The following is a 17,743-nucleotide window of genomic DNA, read 5'->3' on the forward strand; positions in this document are numbered from 1 at the left end:
CCATACTGGGTTCTTTCTGAATCTTAACCATCCTGTGGTTAATTGCCCCTTATCATCTAAGATCTGTCTGATCTTATTCAGATCATACATCCATACTGGGTTCTTTCTGAATCTTAACCATCACTGTGGTTAATTGCCCCTTATCATTTTAGGGATGACTGACATGATTTAATTAACTTTGTCAAGCTTCCAAAGAACTATGAGATAAGGTTGAATTTAGTGTGATATTAGAGGGGAGAGAGTAAAGGAAGTAGCAAGGTGAAGACCTAGGTTAGTGTGAATTAACTCGGCTTATTAAAACTTTTGAGTGAACAGGTCTTCTTTTATATTTGTAAATTTGTGAAGTTTATTACTTTTCTTCTTTTTTTTTCCTTTTTCTTTTATTACAAAAGCATTTTACTATCCACTCCAGGAAAATGAGAGAAACTCAAAGAACATAAAGCTATCATCCCACCCTTCCATAGATCTTTTTTTTTTAACCTTAATCTTTTTTTTAAGAACAACATTGAGGTCATACTCTTTTATAACTTGCTTCTATCACTTCATAATATATTATGAGTATCATTACATGGTAGGCCATATAGTTCTACAATATTGTTTTATGGCTATGTGGTATACCATTATTGGCTTTGCCATAGTTTCTTCAAACCAGTAATTTTTATTAGACATTTACAGTGGTTCAACTTTTTATAATTACTAAGAGTGCTGTGCTATTATGATATCCCAAGACAAGTGTTTTTCTGTTGGTGACAGATTATTTCCTTAGAGTAAATTTTGACAAATGAAACTGCTGGGTCAAGGGGCAAGTTTAAAACTTTTTGGCCTGCCAAATTATCTTGCAGAATGATTATGCCCATTTATATTTCCACTAGTGGTATGTGCATGTTTATTTATCTTTTTATTCTGTGTGATGCAGAGGTAGATAAATGGTGATAGTAGATGTTATCTCTTTCTGCAAAGATATTATAGAAATACTTTTAGCAGGTTGTATTATTGTACCTTCCAACTCAGAAAGAAAACTTGTTTAAAATGGGAACTAAAACAATTAATGATCATTTATGTTTATTTAACATTTGGTGGAAATGCTACAACATCCACAGGCCATAAAATATGTAATCCTTCCCATTTTCAGGCTCTTATTTTCTCTTATTAAAATTGTTTCTAGTTTCTGCCCCCTTCATTTACCATTCAGAATAACTGTCAGAATAACCTTCCTTAAGTAGAGTTGTGCTCTTGTTACTCTTTTACTAAAAAACCAGTCCATACTCTTACGATATGGTTCCAAACTACCTACCACCTTAGCCTTATTTCATGCTATCACCTCCTCACTAACAACCAGCCAAACTGGTCAATCAGTTCTTCAGGAAGAGCTACTACTTTCCCATTTCTTTTTCTTTTCTTCTTTTCATATTATTTCTTCTGCCTGAGAAGTGGGCCTGATCCCAAACAATTTTCCTGCAAATCTTCCTTTATGATGGGCGCTTTAGCCATGTCCATTCCTCAAATCCAGAAACAAACCTTGATTTGATTTTTTCCCTTGGAACCTTGTAGTACTTTGAATCTTTGATAGGGCACTTAAATTTTACTTTAGAGAACAAGTAATTGTTAACCTGTCTTAGGCTGCCTCCCACCCAATGAAATGAAAGGGATGATGCCATTCATTCTGTATCCTCCCACTGCATATATTCTTATGCGTACATAAAAGATGTTCAGTAAAAATTTGTCATATGAATAACTCACGTCTATGTACCATGTTGTATTTTGAGCCCTTACTCAACAATAGTCACACCTGTTATTTATTAACCTTTTGAGTATAGTCACAGCTCATTTCATCCTTTGAACAATTTGCTAATTAATAAAGTTTAGAATAATGTCCAGGGCAGCGTTTTAGGTTTCCTGATTATCAGTTTATTGCTCTTTCCACAAGAGGGTGCTATTGTGTAAAGTTTTCAAAGTGAGCCAGTCATAATGGACTTTAATGGGCTGCTCTTGAATAAGAATTTAATTGCATCTTAACAACCCAGGAAGACAAATGCATTATTTCTTATATAGTAATTATACATTAAGGATGTACATCACTGACACAAGCCTTGGATAGGTGTTATATAAATCTCTTGGGATCTCTGGATTATTATTTAGGGCAGGTGTAGTGGTTTTGTATTTAATATAGACAAAAAGAAGAATGATAGTAAAATATAATTAAATAATAACCAGAGCGGTTCATTTGGGGGATATATCCTTCAGAAAGTATTGAGTTCACCATGACTATAAGTGTCAAAAGCAAGGGAGTATCATAGAATCTGTTGTTTGTTAGGCTGGAAACTGGACAAAATGACCTCTAAGGTCCTTACAAATACCAGTTTATGATAAACTGTGTTTTAGAGTTTTAGCCCGGAAATATGAAAGTTTCGAGCTATTTGTAAATTTTCTTTTGCTGACATTTCTTGTGTAGCCTAATTTTTAGGTATTTAAAATGACTGCTATTTGTTCAGAATCACTTTCATAGGAAGGATGATTGAATGAACAAAAAAAGGAAGACTAAAGATCAGAGGACTCTTCAAGGTTTCTTTGAAATCTAACTTGAATTTAATGCAATAAAATGTAGGGAAAGTTTCATCTTGTTAAACTAAATAGAAGCAGTTTGGCTTTTTTTCTTTATTGTTTGAAGTCTTCAAGCCAGTTTGCAGGTAGAGTCCTTGCAGGAGCAATTGAATGCCGTCTCCACACAGAGGGATGAAACCGCACATCAGCTTTCTGTCTCACAAGAACAAGTAAAGCAGTATGCGCTATCACTAGCCAACCTGCAGATGGTACTAGAGCATTTCCAACAAGGTAAGTTGTGTGGTCAGTTTTTAGTGAAAACAAATTGTAGTTCGGGGATTTTTGCCTTATTTGAGTGCTAGATTACAACAGGCATGGGGAAATCTTTGCCAGGTTACCCTCCTGTAAGGGGAAAACTAAGTAGCCATCAACAAGTTAATTTAGACTTTTATAATTAAGACTAGAGCTATAAACTATGTGTAGTATACAATTATTACCAGTTAAGGTGAGGGGTGGGCAAGTGAAAAGGTAACATGAGGAAGATGATCAAGTGTTAAAGAGGAAAATACACAGGAAGTAAGAGAGATGCACGTAGAAAAGATTTTGGCTGGAGGTTTAACCCATATGAGAGTATTAATCATCAGTAATGTCCCTTGAAATAGTAATTTGCTTTTAGCTATTTATCCATTCTTTGAATTAACTACATTTTCTAATCCTGGTAGAAAGTACCTTTCTTGTGGAAAGTACTTTTCTGGAGACAGTATCAGTGCAGTTTTACCCTATTAACAAAATATGCTTTTTCACTTTCTGCCTCCCCTTCCTCAAGTTTGCCCCTTTAGACCATCCACCCATCCATTTGTTTGTTTAACCATTCAGTAATTATCAAGGGTCTCTTATAAGCTAGGTATTGAATTAACTGCTACTAGGGGGGTGATTAGGAATATGAGAGTAATGAAATTACATGAGCTTTACAATTTTGTGCCTAAGTGGAACTTGAAATTTGTATATACTGTAATGGACCTTCAAGATTGCTCACATGGTTGAAATCTTGACTTTTAAATATAAAAATTCTGTAGGTCCATTCTGTGACATAATGACATAATTAATAGAACAGACATGCGTAGTTCAAAGTAGTTTGGGTCTGAAGCCTTAGAGAAAGCATCACCAAAGATGAAATATTTAAGTGGAAGAATTTGCAAGGTGTACAAGCTGGAGAAGGATTTAGGCAAAGGAAGCCATCATCTTAGTATTTTAATTCCACTTAAGATTATCACTAAAAGGCCTATATAATTTTCTTGTTAAAGAGACATTTGAATAGTTTTTGTTGAATTAAAGTTTCAAGTGGTTTAAAATTCCAGTTATATAACACACTGCAAAATATTAATGTGACTTATTTTCTTTTTAGAGGAAAAAGCTATGTATTCTGCTGAACTAGAAAAGCAAAATAGGCTTGTAGGTGAATGGAAGAAAAAAGCAGAAAATCTGGAAGGAAAACTGGTGTCATTGCAGGTAGGCTAAAATAATTTTTTCTTGTAAATTTTATTATTACCGAAACATTTACTTGTAGAATCTTTGTTTGGAAGTAATTTCCTAAACCATTCATTTAGTCAGTATTGTTTTAGTGACAGCTCTGTGTCTGGGCATCTATGGTGGTACATAACAGTGTGAAGATGTGTAAATTTCCCTTATATAACTTAGAGTCTAGAGTAGACACAGCAAATGTGAGATGGTAAGATATTCAGAATGTTTTTTAGCTCACATAGGTATTTTAGAGATTTCTGAAGTAAACCCAAATCTAAAATTTTAATTTATTATTAATTTTCTCTTTTCAAAAATATATTGGGCACTGTATTTCACATGGATTAGTTTATTTTTATCACATTAGATCTTTTTCTTTTGCAGATCACCCTTTAAAGGATTTTTCTCTTTTTTATTATGCTGTATTTTATACATACAAAAATCATATATAAGGTATAAAGAATAATAAAATGAATGCCTGTGAAGAGACATGACCTCAAAGTAACTTGCTTTTAGATTTAGGAGAATAGGTGAATACTCTATTCAGGAGCATTAAAATCCCAAATAAGTGAAAACATATTTCCTTTATTTATTTATTTATTTTAAAGATTTATTTTTATTTATTTAATTCCCCTCCCCTCCCCTGGTTGTCTGTTTTCTGTGTCTTTTTGCTGCGTCTTGTTTCTTTGTCCGCTTCTGTTGTCGTCAGCGGCACGGGAAGTGTGGGCGGCACCATTCCTCAGCAGGCTGCTCCCTCCTTCGCGCTGGGCGGCTCTCCTTATGGGTGCACTCCTTGCACGTAGGGCTCCCCTACGCGGGGGACACCCCTGTGTGGCACGGCACTCCTTGCGCGCATAAGCACTGCGCATGGGCCAGCTCCACACGGGTCAAGGAGGCCCGGGGCTTGAACCGCGGGCCTCCCATGTGGTAGACGGACGCACTAACCACTGGGCCAAAGTCCATTTCCCGAAAACATATTTCTTTTAAAGTTTTAAAAATTTTTATGAAATATTGAGTGGCTACAAAACAATATTTAGATAATATATAAAAATTATATGAAAGATAAGACAGCAAATAGCCATGTACTCACCTATAAGAAATAGGATGTTATCTTTTGAAGGTCCTTAGGCACCCTCCACATCTCTCCTTTTCCTACTACCTCATAAATAACCATTTTGAAATTGTATGTTTATCACCCCCTTGTTTTTCTTTATGGCTTTATTACAGAGGTTTGCATCTCGAAACTGTTGTTTTATATTTTTAACTTCATATAAATGCAATTTGAACCAAATGTCACTTGAATAATTCTTCTGTGACTTGCTTTTTTTGCTTCCTGTTATGTATTTGAGATTCACCCATGTTACTGTGTATAGACGGCTCTTTATTTTCACTACTCTATTGTATTCCATTGCATGAATATACAGTTTATTTAATAATTTTACTGTTAAAGGATATTGCAGATATTTGCTGTATAAACAGCATGGTTATGAACATTCTTGTTTAAATTTCTTGGTGGACATGTGAAAGAGTTTCTTTCAAGTGCATATGTTGATTGGAATTGCTGAGTCATGGGATATACATGGGTGTCTTCAGTTTTACCAGATGATGGCAAATTGTTTTCTAAAGTGGTTATACTAATTTACTCATCTTAATAGTGCATAAGAGTTCTTGTTTTACATCCTTGTCGGCATTCAGTGTTATCAAACATTAAGGTTTTGCCAACCTGGTGGGTGGCAAGACCTATCTTCTTATGGTTTTAATGTGCATTTCTCTGATAACTAATGAGCTTGAGCATCTTTTAATATGTTTATTGACCATTTGTGCTTACTCTTGTCATCATATAATTACATCTAAAAAGATATATTTTATCCAGCACTTTTAGTTGGTTCTAGAGGGTCCAAAATATCTAGTCTGTCATACTTCCAGAATAGAAGTTCAGATCTTTTTAAACTAGATTTTTTTTAGTTTAAAAGAAAAAGAACAATAACAACAAAAAAATTAGAAGAAACTAAGAAGATGGATTTAATAAAGAAAAAAGCCAAAATTGATGTTATAGAAAATAAGTGCTAGAAAGAATAACCAAATCCAAATGCTAGTTTTTAGAACAAATGTTAGTGCAATTTTAAAGTTTAAGAATTTTAGAAGTATAAATGCTAGAAAGTTTAAAAAATGGAAAGTTTAATTATTGTTCTATTAACACAGACTTGGTAGGTTTTTCAAAAACCAGTTGACCATATAGGTGAGGGTTTATTTCTGGGTTCTCAGTTTTATCCACTGATTGATGTGTGTATCTTTATGCCATGCTGTTTTAACCAATGTAGCTTTGTAATATGTTTCAAGGTCAGGCGGTGAAATTCCTCCTACATTGTTCTTCTTTTTTAGAATGCTTTTGGCTATTCAGGTGTACTTTCCCTTCCAAAAATTGCCTTTTTTTAAATTTTATTTTATTTTATTTATTTACCCTTCCCCCTCCCCCCCCCCCCCCATTGTTTGTGATTGCTCTTTCTGTGTTTGCTTATCTTCTCTTTAGGAGGAACTGGGAACTGAACCCGGGACCTCCCATGTGGAAGAAAGGTGCTCAGTCACTTGAGCCACCTCAGCTCCCTGGTGGTTTTATCTTTCATTGTCTTTTCCTCTTTTGTGTCTCATTTGTTTTGTCATCTTGCTGTGCCTGCCTGCCATGCCAGTTCCCCTTCTCCAGGAGGCACCGGGACCTCCCATGTGGTAGGTGGTAGCCCAATTGCTTGAGCCACATCTGCTTCCTGATAATTGCCTTTTCTATTTCTGTAAAGTAGGCTGTTGAAATTTTGATTTGTTTTGAATTGAATTTATATCTGTATTGAATGACATCTTCATAATATTTAGTCTTCCAATCCATGAACATGAAATGTCTTTCCATTTGTTTAGGTCTTCTTTGATTTCTTTTAGCATTGTTTTGTAGTCTTCTGCATATAGGTCCTTGACTTCTTTGGCTAAATTAATTCCTAGGTATTTTAGTCTTTTTGTTACTATTGTAAATGGAATTTCCTCTGATTTCCTCTTCAGATTATTCAGTACTGGTGTACAAAAACATCACAGACTTTTGTGTGTTAATCTTGTATCTTGCCACTTTGCTGAACTCATTTATTAGCTCAAGTAGCTTTGTCTTGGATACTTCAGAATTTTCTAAATACAGGGTCAGTCTTCTGCAAATAGAGTTTTACTTCCTCTTTTCCTATTTGGATGCCTTTAATTTTTTTTTTCCTTGTCTAAATGTCCAAGCTAGAACTTCTAGTACAATATTGAATAAAATGGTGACAGTGGGCATTCTTGTCTTGTTCCTCATCTTAGAGGGAAGGCTTTCAGCCTTTCCCCATTGAGGTACAATGTTGGCTGTGGGTTTTTCATATAGGTCTTCTACCATATTGAGAAATTTTCCTTATATTCCTATCTTTTGAAGTGTTTTTAATAAAAAAAGGATGCTGTTTTGTTGAACGCCTTTTCTGTGTTGATTGAGATGATCGTATGGTTTTTTAATTCAATTTGTTAATGTGGTATAGTATGTTGATTGATTTTCTTCTATTGAACCAGCCTTGCATACCAGGAATAAATCCCACTTGGTCATGATGTATAAGTCTTTTGATATATTGTTGGACTCAATTTGCAAGTATTTGGTTGAGAATTTTTGCATCTTTGTTCATTAGAGTGATCTGTGATTTTCTTTCTTGTAGTTATCTTTATCTGGCTTTGGTATTAGGGCGATGTTGATTTCATAAAATGTGTTGGGTAAATTTCCTTCCTCTTCAATTGTTTTGAAGAGTTTAAACAGGATTGGTGTTAACACTTTTCAAAGTGGTTGATAGAATTCACCTCTGAAGCCATCTGGTTGTGCATTTCTAGGAATTTGTCCGTTTCATCTAGGTTGTCTAGTTTGTTGGCATATAGTTTCTCATAATATCCTCTTATGAGTCTTTTTATTTCTGAGGGTTCAATCATAACTTCCCCCATTTCATTTCTGATTGTATTTATTTATATTGTCTTTTGTTTTTTCTTTGTTAGTCTAGCAAGGGGTTTGTCAATTTTGTTGATCTTCTCAAAGAACCAGCTTTTGGTTTTGTTGATTTTCTCTGTTTTTTTTTTGTTCTCAATTGCTCTAATATGTATTATTTCTTTCCTTCTGCTTGCTTTGGGATTGGTTTGCTATTCTTTTTCTAATTTCTCTAGTTGTTCATTTAAATCTTTGAGTTTAGTAGTTTTTATTTAATGTAGGCGTTTAGGGATCTAAACTTACCTCTCAAGACTGCCTTCTCTATATCCCATAAGTTTTGTTAAGTTGTGTTATCATTTTCATTTGTCTCAATGTACTTACTGATTTCACTTGGATCTGAGAAGGTGCTTTGTATAATTTCAGTCTTTTAATATTTATTGAGAGCTGCATTATGCTCTAACATGTGGTCTATCCTGGAAAAATATCATGGGCACTTGAGAAGAGTGTATAACCCTCTGAGTTTGGATGTAGCATTCTGTATACGTCTGTTAGGTCTAACTCATTAATCATATTGTTCAAGATCTCTGTTTCTTTGTTGATCTTCTGTCTGTTTGTTCTATCTAATGATATGAGTCGGATGTTGAAGTCTCCAGTGATTATTGTAGAGAAGTCTATCTCCCTTCAGTTTTGCCAGAGTTTGTCTCATGTATTTTAGGGCACTCTCGTTAGGTGCATAGATATTTATGACTGTCTTATCTTCCTGGTGGGTTGTCCCTTTTATTAATATATAAAGACCTTCTGTATCTCTTTTAACTTTTTTGCATTTAAAGTCTTTTTTGTCTGATATTAGTATAGCTACCCCTGCTCTTTTTAGCTTACTATTTGCATGGAGTATCTTTTTCCAACCTTTCACTTTCAGCCAGTTTGAATACTTGAGTCTAAGGTGAGTTTCTTGTAAGCAGTATGTGGATGGCTCATGTTTTTTTATCCATTCTGCCAGCCTGTATCTTTTGATTGGGGAGTTTAATCCATTCACATTCAATGATATTACTGTAAATGCATTATTTACTTCTAACAATTTATTATTTGATTTTTATATGTCATATTATATTTTTGTCTGCTTTTTTTTTTTTTTTTTTTTCCTTTCTGCTGTTCTTTCTTCTATACTTTCCTTCAGGCCTCTCTCTCCTGTATTTTTCTTTCTGGTTCTAAGGCTTCCTTTAATATTTCCTGCAAATGATAATTTTTAAAAAACTCTTAGTTTCTGTTTGTGAATATTTTATAATCACCTTCATATTTGAGGGTCAGTTTTGCTGGATAAAGAATTCTTAGCTTGCAGTTTTTCTCTTTGATGTCCTAATTGCATCATATCATTGTCTTTTTGCCTCCATGGTTTCTTTTGAGAAATCTGTACTGAGTCTTACTGGGCATCCCTTGTATATGACAGTTTACTTCTCCCTTGCTGCTCTGGGAATTTTCCTGTTTTGACATTCTGATTAGTATTTGTCTTGGAATAGGTCTATTCAGATTTATTCTGATTGGGTTATGGTGTGCTTCTTGGACATGTAAATTCATTTCTTTTGTGAGAGTTGGGGAATTTTCTGCTATTATTTCCTCAGATACTCTTTCTCTCCCCTTTCCCTTCTCTTCTGAAACTCCCATGACATGTATGTTATTGCATTTCATGTTGCCATTCAACTCTCTGAGCCCCTGCTCAATTTGATACATTGTTTTCTTACTTCAATTTCAGCTGTTCTGTTTTCAGTTTCACTTATTCTTTCTTCTACCAATGTTTTGTCCCCCTAACCTTGAAGAAGGCTAATGTATTATTTAAACTATTCCAGAACACATGAAAAGATAGAAGGCTCCTTAATTCACTTTATGAAACCAGTAAACTACTAAGATTGAATAAAAATTTTAAAAAAATATGTTAACTAATTTTCCTTATAAGTATAGATGCACAAGTTCTGAGTAAAATATTAGCAAATAGAAACCTAGCAGTATATGAAAAAGAGTAATACATGATAACCAGTTGGATTTATTCCAGAAATAGGAGCATGATTGACACTCAGGGAATTCACTGTCACAAATTAAAGGAGAAAAACCTAGAAATTATTAAGTACTTACTGAAAAAGCATACAATCAAATCCAACAGTTATATAGTCCTAATAAAAATTTTAGGAAAATACTTAAGTAGAAAAAAACCTACAAAACAAACAAAACCAATGGCATCTATTACCGTAAACCCAAAACACTAAACGCATTTCAGTTAAAACAAAGGACTATCACCTTTATTATTATTATTATTTTCTTGAAGTACCAGGAGCCAGAGATTGGGAAGACAGCACTCAACCACTGATCCTCATTGGCTTCCCTGGGCTGGTTTTTTCAGTTTTTTAAAAAAATATGTATGTATGTATGTATGTCTTCCTTCCCCCGCCTCATTGTTCATGCTCACTGTCTGCTCCCTTTTTTTTTAAAAGAGGCATGAAGAAATGAACCCAGGACCTCCTATGTGAGAGGGAGGTGCCCAATTGCTTGAATCACATCCTCTCCCTACTTGTTGTGTCTCTCGTTGTGTCTCCTAGTTGCATCATCTTTTTGTGTCATCTTGTTGCATCAGCTTACCATGCCAGCCCAGTCTTGTCAGCTCATTGTCTTGCTCTTCTTTAGGAGGCACTGGGAACTGAACCCATGACCTCACATGTGGTAGGTGGGCACCCAACTGCTTGAGGCATATCTGCTTCCCTTTTCATTTGTTTTTGCTTATTGTTTGTTTTTGTTTTATCAGGAGGTACTGGAACTGAACCTGGGACCTCCCATGTGGGAAGCAGGCGCTCAAATGCTTGAGCCACTTTTATTATTTAAAGTTCTCTTGGAGAGTCTAACAGATGAAGCAAGACAAGAAAATTAAATAACTAGTATAAATGTTGTAATAGAAAAGATACAACTATCTCTTATTGGTGATTTGATTGTATACTTAAAAATCCCAAGAGACCTGTAAATTACTAGAATTAATAAGGTAGTTTGATGAGTTTGCTGAATATAAGCTCAATATAGAAATCAATAATTTTTCTCTGTTCTTGCCACAAGTACTAGAAATGGAAAGTAACAAATATATTCCATTCAAAACATTGATAATAAAAGGTATAAAATAACTTTGGGGAAAAATGTAACATGTAAAATTTGATGCAATTTCACTTGACTCTCAACAGAGGGTTTTTTATTTTTTTAACTGGATTGAATAACCTTACGTTTGATTTACATGGGTAAATAAATACGAGAGAATAGCCAAGAAAATTGTGAAAAAGATCGGTGAAGGGGGACTTGTCTAACAAGATCTCAAAACCTATCGTATTGGCTAAGTTAGTGGAATTAAAGGAGAATCCAGAAATAGGGCCCAAGATATATTTTAGAATTTTAAACTGAAGGGATTTCAAATTAGTAGGAAAATGATAGCTTATTTAATAAGTGATATTGGCACAACTGGCAGTCCATATGGAAGAAAACTAATTTGGACCCCTATCTTCTACCATATACAAAAATAAATTCCAGTTGAATTACAGCAAGGATTTCCAACTGGGGATGGTTCTGGAAATCTGGGGGTATTTTGGTTATACTGACTGGGTGGCTCTTCTGGTATTTAACAATGAAGGGCCAGGGATGTCAAAAGCACTCCATTGAGAAACACTGTATTAAAGACATATATATGTGTGTATATATATGGATATTGAATATCTTGCAAGAAAATCTGTGAGGCTGCATGCATAGTCTAGGGACAAGGAAGATCCTAACTAAGACTAAAACTCCAGAAGCTGTAAAAGCAAAGTAGGCCATGTTTGATTACAATTGTATATACAATTATATACAATTTAAAAACTTTTATATGGCAAAAGATAAAGTCAGTATACAAATGGCACCTCTGGCAAATAATAGTAGTAGCACAGATGACAAAGGGGTAATGTCTAATGTACAATGTACTCTTCTGAATTGACAAGCGAAAGTTCAGTAGAAAAACAGGCAAAGTATGTGAAGAGGATTTTCACAGAAGAGAAGATCCAGCTGTCCTGTCAACAGGAAAAATGCTCACATTCATTGGTAGTCAGAGAAATAAAAATTCAAGTAATAAAGTAATAATGAAATATCACTTCATGCCCATCAGACTTGAAAAAATTAAAAAGAACAAGAACATCTGCTGCTATATTCTTGACTTTTTGTATCTGCTTTTTGTAGTTTTTCTGATTTCTTTTATTGTCACTTTTTTGCTTTTGTCAAAATGTTATCTTTCAACATCTGCTTTTTTACTTAGCTCCCTCTAAAAGTCAGTATTGTATTATGAAAAAGGTGTGGACTCTATACTCAAACCTATTACTTGTATGAACTGCACCAGCTGAAATGTGAAGGGTTGACTTTAAGATGTCTTCTAGCTCTAGTTTGTGATACTGTTCTTGCATATTGCATTTTAATGAGCTTTCCTCCCTCAAAGGAACATTTGGATGAAGCAAATGCTGCATTGGACTCAGCATCAAGACTTACTGAACAGTTAGATCTGAAAGAAGAACAAATTGAAGAACTTAAAAAACAAAGTAGGTTTTTTTTTTCTTTCTTTTTTCTACAAGACTAGTGTTAGAATCAAATGAAGTCTCCTCCCCTGCATTGGCACAACTGAGTGAGACCAAATTTATTAAGTGTGACTTCCATTTCCATGTCATGACCAATTTACTTCTATTTGAATATGGCCCTAATGTAGCCAGAGTCATTAAGTTGGCCCTGGCTGTCAGGTTAGTTTTCCTGGGTATTGAACAATCCATTTGTCTTGCTATCACCCCATTGACCATCGAGGGGATTGATTTAGACCTATCTAACTTTTTATGGTTGACTTCTTCTTTATCAATCCATGTTCATCCCACCTAAAGCCATAGAGGGCAGAGTTTCAAGTAAAAGACTAGCATTCTGTGGAATGAATGTTTGAGGTACAACTCTCCTTTTATGATTGTAGATGGTACTTTATACACAGGCACTGAGCTTATATTTTTTGATGCTTGTAAGGTTTCTCATCTGCTCTGTCAATTCCCTAAGGTGAGTCCTGTGATTAGGGTTATGAGTTTGTCCTCAGTTAATCAGGTAATTCACAGTATATTGTGGAATCTAAGAGCTGACGAAAACAGCTTGTCCTCATTTATCTGCAGTTTAGAAATCACCAGGAAGTCGAAGCTACTCTAGGGCTGCATGCAATTGATAATGGTTTGGAATTATTGGAAAGGAGATAGTTGAGCCTAGAAATATATTAATTTAGGTGTCTGGGTTAAGCACATAATTAAAGAATTAAGAAATACATACCACCTAACATAAAATAGAAATTAGATATAAACAAAAAACATGGCATGGCAGAGATATGTCAAACTACAGAAACAGTGACTTATATACAAAGAAGGCAAGCAGACAAGAACCACTGAAGCATGGCTACCAAAGGACGAGGGAAGGTATGTTGGCTTAAGTCCAGCAGGTCCTAAGACCTTTAGGAACACAAAAAGCAATTAAATAAATGTGAGGTAGTTGTTTGCTGGATAACTTGATAATTCTGAGGTAAATTACTACCCATCTAAAAGTCCTCTGTTTTCTTTGTTGGGTTTGGCCAGCATTGGACCTCTCAATCTAGTGGACAGGCTAGAAATGGGCAGCAAGGGAATATTGAGTATTTATTATGGACATTTTTACATAGCATACACTGTATTATTAAGTCTTCTCTTCATTTACTCTTCATAAGCAACTCTGAAGTAAGTGGTATTAGTTCCATTTTACAGGCTAAAGAACTGAGATTTGAACCTGGATCATTTTACCCCATTACCAAATTTCGTGATCTTTCCACTTTTCTAAATTTCTTCCTGTTAGGAAAACGGTTATTTAGTCTGACTTATACTTTGTTCTATATTTCTCCATCTTCCTTGAAGATAGAACAGTATCCTCTGTGTTGTACACTAAATATTGACATGGCTGCTCTTACCTAAGGCCGTATTTTTTGGGAAAACAGTCTAGTTAAGTTGAAGGCCTGTGCTTTAAATAGCATTATCTAGAAGATGAATGGGAAACCTAGAGGAAATACACTAAGGGACTTCCTGTGAACCCAAGGATTGATATCTGAAGAACTGATATCTTAGGGTAGGGCTAGACTGATGGACGTGAAAAGACAATATTTGAACCAACATATTGATACGTGACAACTTGGTGTTATATGTCATGCTAATGTAATATCTAATACCACCTCGTCCCTTTTAGACACCTACCTGAGCCATTCTTAGAAGATGATGCTAGAATTAAAAGCTCTATGACTAAATGTAGTTGATAAACATTATCAGAGTTCCTACACTGTTACATGGTTGTTCAGGTATCCATTTAACCCCATTAGTAAAATATTTTCAGGTTTTCTTGGTTATATCTGATAAGGCTTAGGTAGCCTATGTTCTCTACATGTAAAAATTTGCAATTAATATTCATCATAAATGTATAGGAATTTGAACTCATTTTGTAGAGTCAATATTAACTACAGAAATTGCTCTAATTATGCTTGCACAACTGGTGTTCAAAAGGGCAGGCAATAGGCCAGTGTGTATTGCATAGACAGGAAGTGGGGAGTAAAGAGATAGTTCTGTTATGTCTTAAAAGTCATTCTTGTATTTACAGCTCTTCTTAACAGTCTGTTTTCTTTTATTACCTAAGTGCTTAATATCGCTTTTAAATCTCTAAACACAAATGTGGTTTTATTTTCTCAAAGCTGCAGTTTTTTGATTTGATAATATAAATGAAACTTTGATTAGCTTGGTTGTTTCAAAAGAATCACTGTATATTTTCTTTCATAGATCATTAAGTCTTTTAAATTTTGATGGATGTTGTACTTTATTTTTAACACAAAACTTGGCCAGACAGCAAAAATATTTGCCAGGAGAAACAATTTAAAAAAAGACAGATTGGTTTTTGCTGTAAGAAAGTACATAGAGATTTGAATTGTAGAGGCACAGTATTGTTTTATTTCTAAGCATCTGTAGACCGATGATTAGTTGATATACAGTTTCAACATTTAAACAATATTAGGAAACTTACTTTAAAAAGTGGTATTTTATTCAAAATGGTTGATTATGTTATTGCTATCAGAGATGAGGTAATTCAGTCTGGTCAAATATGAAAAGACAACTTTGCATTTAACACCAATATAAAACAGTAGAATGATTTCAAATCATTCTTAGAGTATGTAATTGTTAGTGCCATTTATATGTAATTCTGGTTATGGGTTGAGGACATTTACAAGCTCTGTATGAAAAGTATGAAAATGCCTTATCAGACATTAAGCATTTAATGAGAACCATTTGCTTGGCTTCATGTTAGATGGTGTGTGAGATGCTAGAAAGGATCCTGTTTTCCAAGGAGATTAACTAAAGTAATAACTAGCATAAATCCACCTAAGCTAGTAGTTCAAGACATTGATGCATAACAGTGATCATAAGACAGTACATGTTTAGTTCTCCAAAAGTCCCATTGAGGGTCAGGGGACATTCCATGGAGGAAAGGAACTTGACAGGAGCCTTAAAACAATGGTAGCATTTGAGAGAGAGAAATAGAGAGAGAGAATGCACCTAAATGCCCAACACATACCATGGGAAAGCAAGAATGAAAGAAAACCCTAAGGTATTATAGCTACTATGTTTTAATAGACAATAGTTGGCTTTCAAAAAAATTACTACTATACTTATTAGAAATTATACTTTCAACATTTTATGTGAAGGTATTCTTTTTCCAGTAGTTACAAAGACTTATTACACATACCATCTTAACATTTTTATTATTTTTTATTTTTTTATTTTTAAAGAAGGTTTAGATTTACAGAAAAATTACACAGAAAGTACAGAGAGTTCCCATATAACCTGCCACCTCCACACACTAAGTTTTCCGTATTAACATCTTACATTAGTGTGGTACATTTGTTAAAACTGATAAACTGATATTGAAGCATTGCTACTAACCATTGTAGTTTACATTATGGTTTACACTTTATACCGTACAGTTTTATAGACTTTGATAAATATATAATGTCATGTATCCATCATTGCAGTATATACAGGACAGTTTCACACTCAAAAAATGCCCTGTGTTCAACTTATTCATCCCTCCTCCTCCCCTCCTTACCTCTGGCAACCACTATCTTCATATCTACAAATTATTCTGTTAAAACAAGATAATAACTACAATATCAATAAATCTACTTTCGTCTGCAGTTATACTCCCCCCTTATATTTGTTCATTCTTCAGTCTTGAGGGATTTGGGATGATGTCTACTCTGTCTATTTCAGGCTGAGAGGGGACTTAGATATTATGGGACAGAGGAAAGGAATTGCATATGATGATAATTTTGTAAGTTCACAACTTTTACTATACACTTACAGTTTATGTATGTGATTTGGGATGATGTCTACTCTGTCTACTTCAGGCTGAGAGGGGACTTAGATATTATGGGACAGAGGAAAGGAATTGCATATGATGATAATTTTGTAAGTTCACAACTTTTACTATACACTTACAGTTTATGTATGTTCATGTAGCAAAGAGTACTTACAACTGCAAGCAAAGCAGTTCCTTCCATTTGTCCCATAAGAGCTAAGCCCCATTTTAGCAGGCTTCACCATCCCAAACCATTACAATCAACCTAATTATAAATTCTGCTCATATAAAGCAATGAGTGCTCACCATTCTCTACTCCCATTCTATCTCCTGGTAACCTATCTTCCAGATGCTACGTCCATATCAGTGAGATCATGCAATATTTGTCTTTTTGTGTCTGGCTTCAATACTTCATTCTTTCTTACAGCTTCATTCTTCCTTACCGCTGGATAATACTCCTTCATATGTATGGAATATGTATGTTTTTTTTTTCCTTCAAATTCAGGACACTAGTCCTCTATGAGGCAGACAGGCCATTGTCTTTTTTTTTTTTTTAAGATTTGCTATTTATTTATTTCTTTCTCTCCCCAACCCCCATGCCCCAGTTGTCTGTTCTCTGTGTCCATTTGCTGCATGTTGTTCTTTTTGTCCACTTCTGTTGTTGTCAGTGGCACGGGAATCTGTGTTTCTTTTTGTTGCGTCATCTTGCTGTGTCAGCTCTCCATGTGTGCAGCACCATTCCTGGGCAGGCTGCACTTTCTTTCATGCTGGGCAGCTCTCCTTACGGGGCGCACTCCTTGTGCGTGGGGCTCCCCTACGCGGGGACACCTCTGCATGGCAGGGCCCTCCTTGCGCGCATCAGCACTGTGCATGGGCCAGCTCCACATGGGTCAAGGAAATCCGGGGTTTGAACCGCGGACCTCCCATGTGGTAGACGGATGTCCTATCCACTGGACCAAGTCCACTTCCCCCATTGTCTTTAATCAACTTGCTTGAGTTGATGAGAGATCAGAATTTCTATGGAGTTGTCATTCATGAGAAAATATACACCTGTATAAACCTAGACTGTAGTTAAACCATTAAGAGATGTGTTATCTTGGTATATTTATGGCTAAATTTGACTTTTCCATCTTTTCACTTCTTGGTCTTTACCGTCATCCTAGAAATAAGTTCCTGCTTAAATGAAAAAAAAATTGGATAAAATTGGAGTAGAAATTGCAAGATAGTTACTGTTTTCGTAACCATTATTCAAAAGGGTGGTGAGTTTTATGGTAGACAAAGAAAAAG

General features: G+C 34.9%; 1 protein-coding gene across 3 annotated transcripts in view; it reads left to right on the forward strand.

The window, feature by feature from the left end:
- The window catches only part of TRIP11 (thyroid hormone receptor interactor 11), a 75,623-nt gene that overhangs the window by 34,136 nt on the left and 23,744 nt on the right, over positions 1-17,743 (forward strand). For all 3 annotated transcript variants that reach the window (XM_058292406.2, XM_058292408.2, XM_058292407.2), the window contains 3 exons: positions 2,669-2,832; positions 3,947-4,050; positions 12,513-12,612. In XM_058292406.2, the coding sequence (XP_058148389.1) occupies positions 2,669-2,832; positions 3,947-4,050; positions 12,513-12,612 (368 nt within the window). The remainder of the gene's footprint in view (positions 1-2,668; positions 2,833-3,946; positions 4,051-12,512; positions 12,613-17,743) is intronic.

Source organism: Dasypus novemcinctus, chromosome 3, assembly GCF_030445035.2.
Source record: "Dasypus novemcinctus isolate mDasNov1 chromosome 3, mDasNov1.1.hap2, whole genome shotgun sequence".
NCBI lineage: Eukaryota > Metazoa > Chordata > Mammalia > Cingulata > Dasypodidae > Dasypus > Dasypus novemcinctus.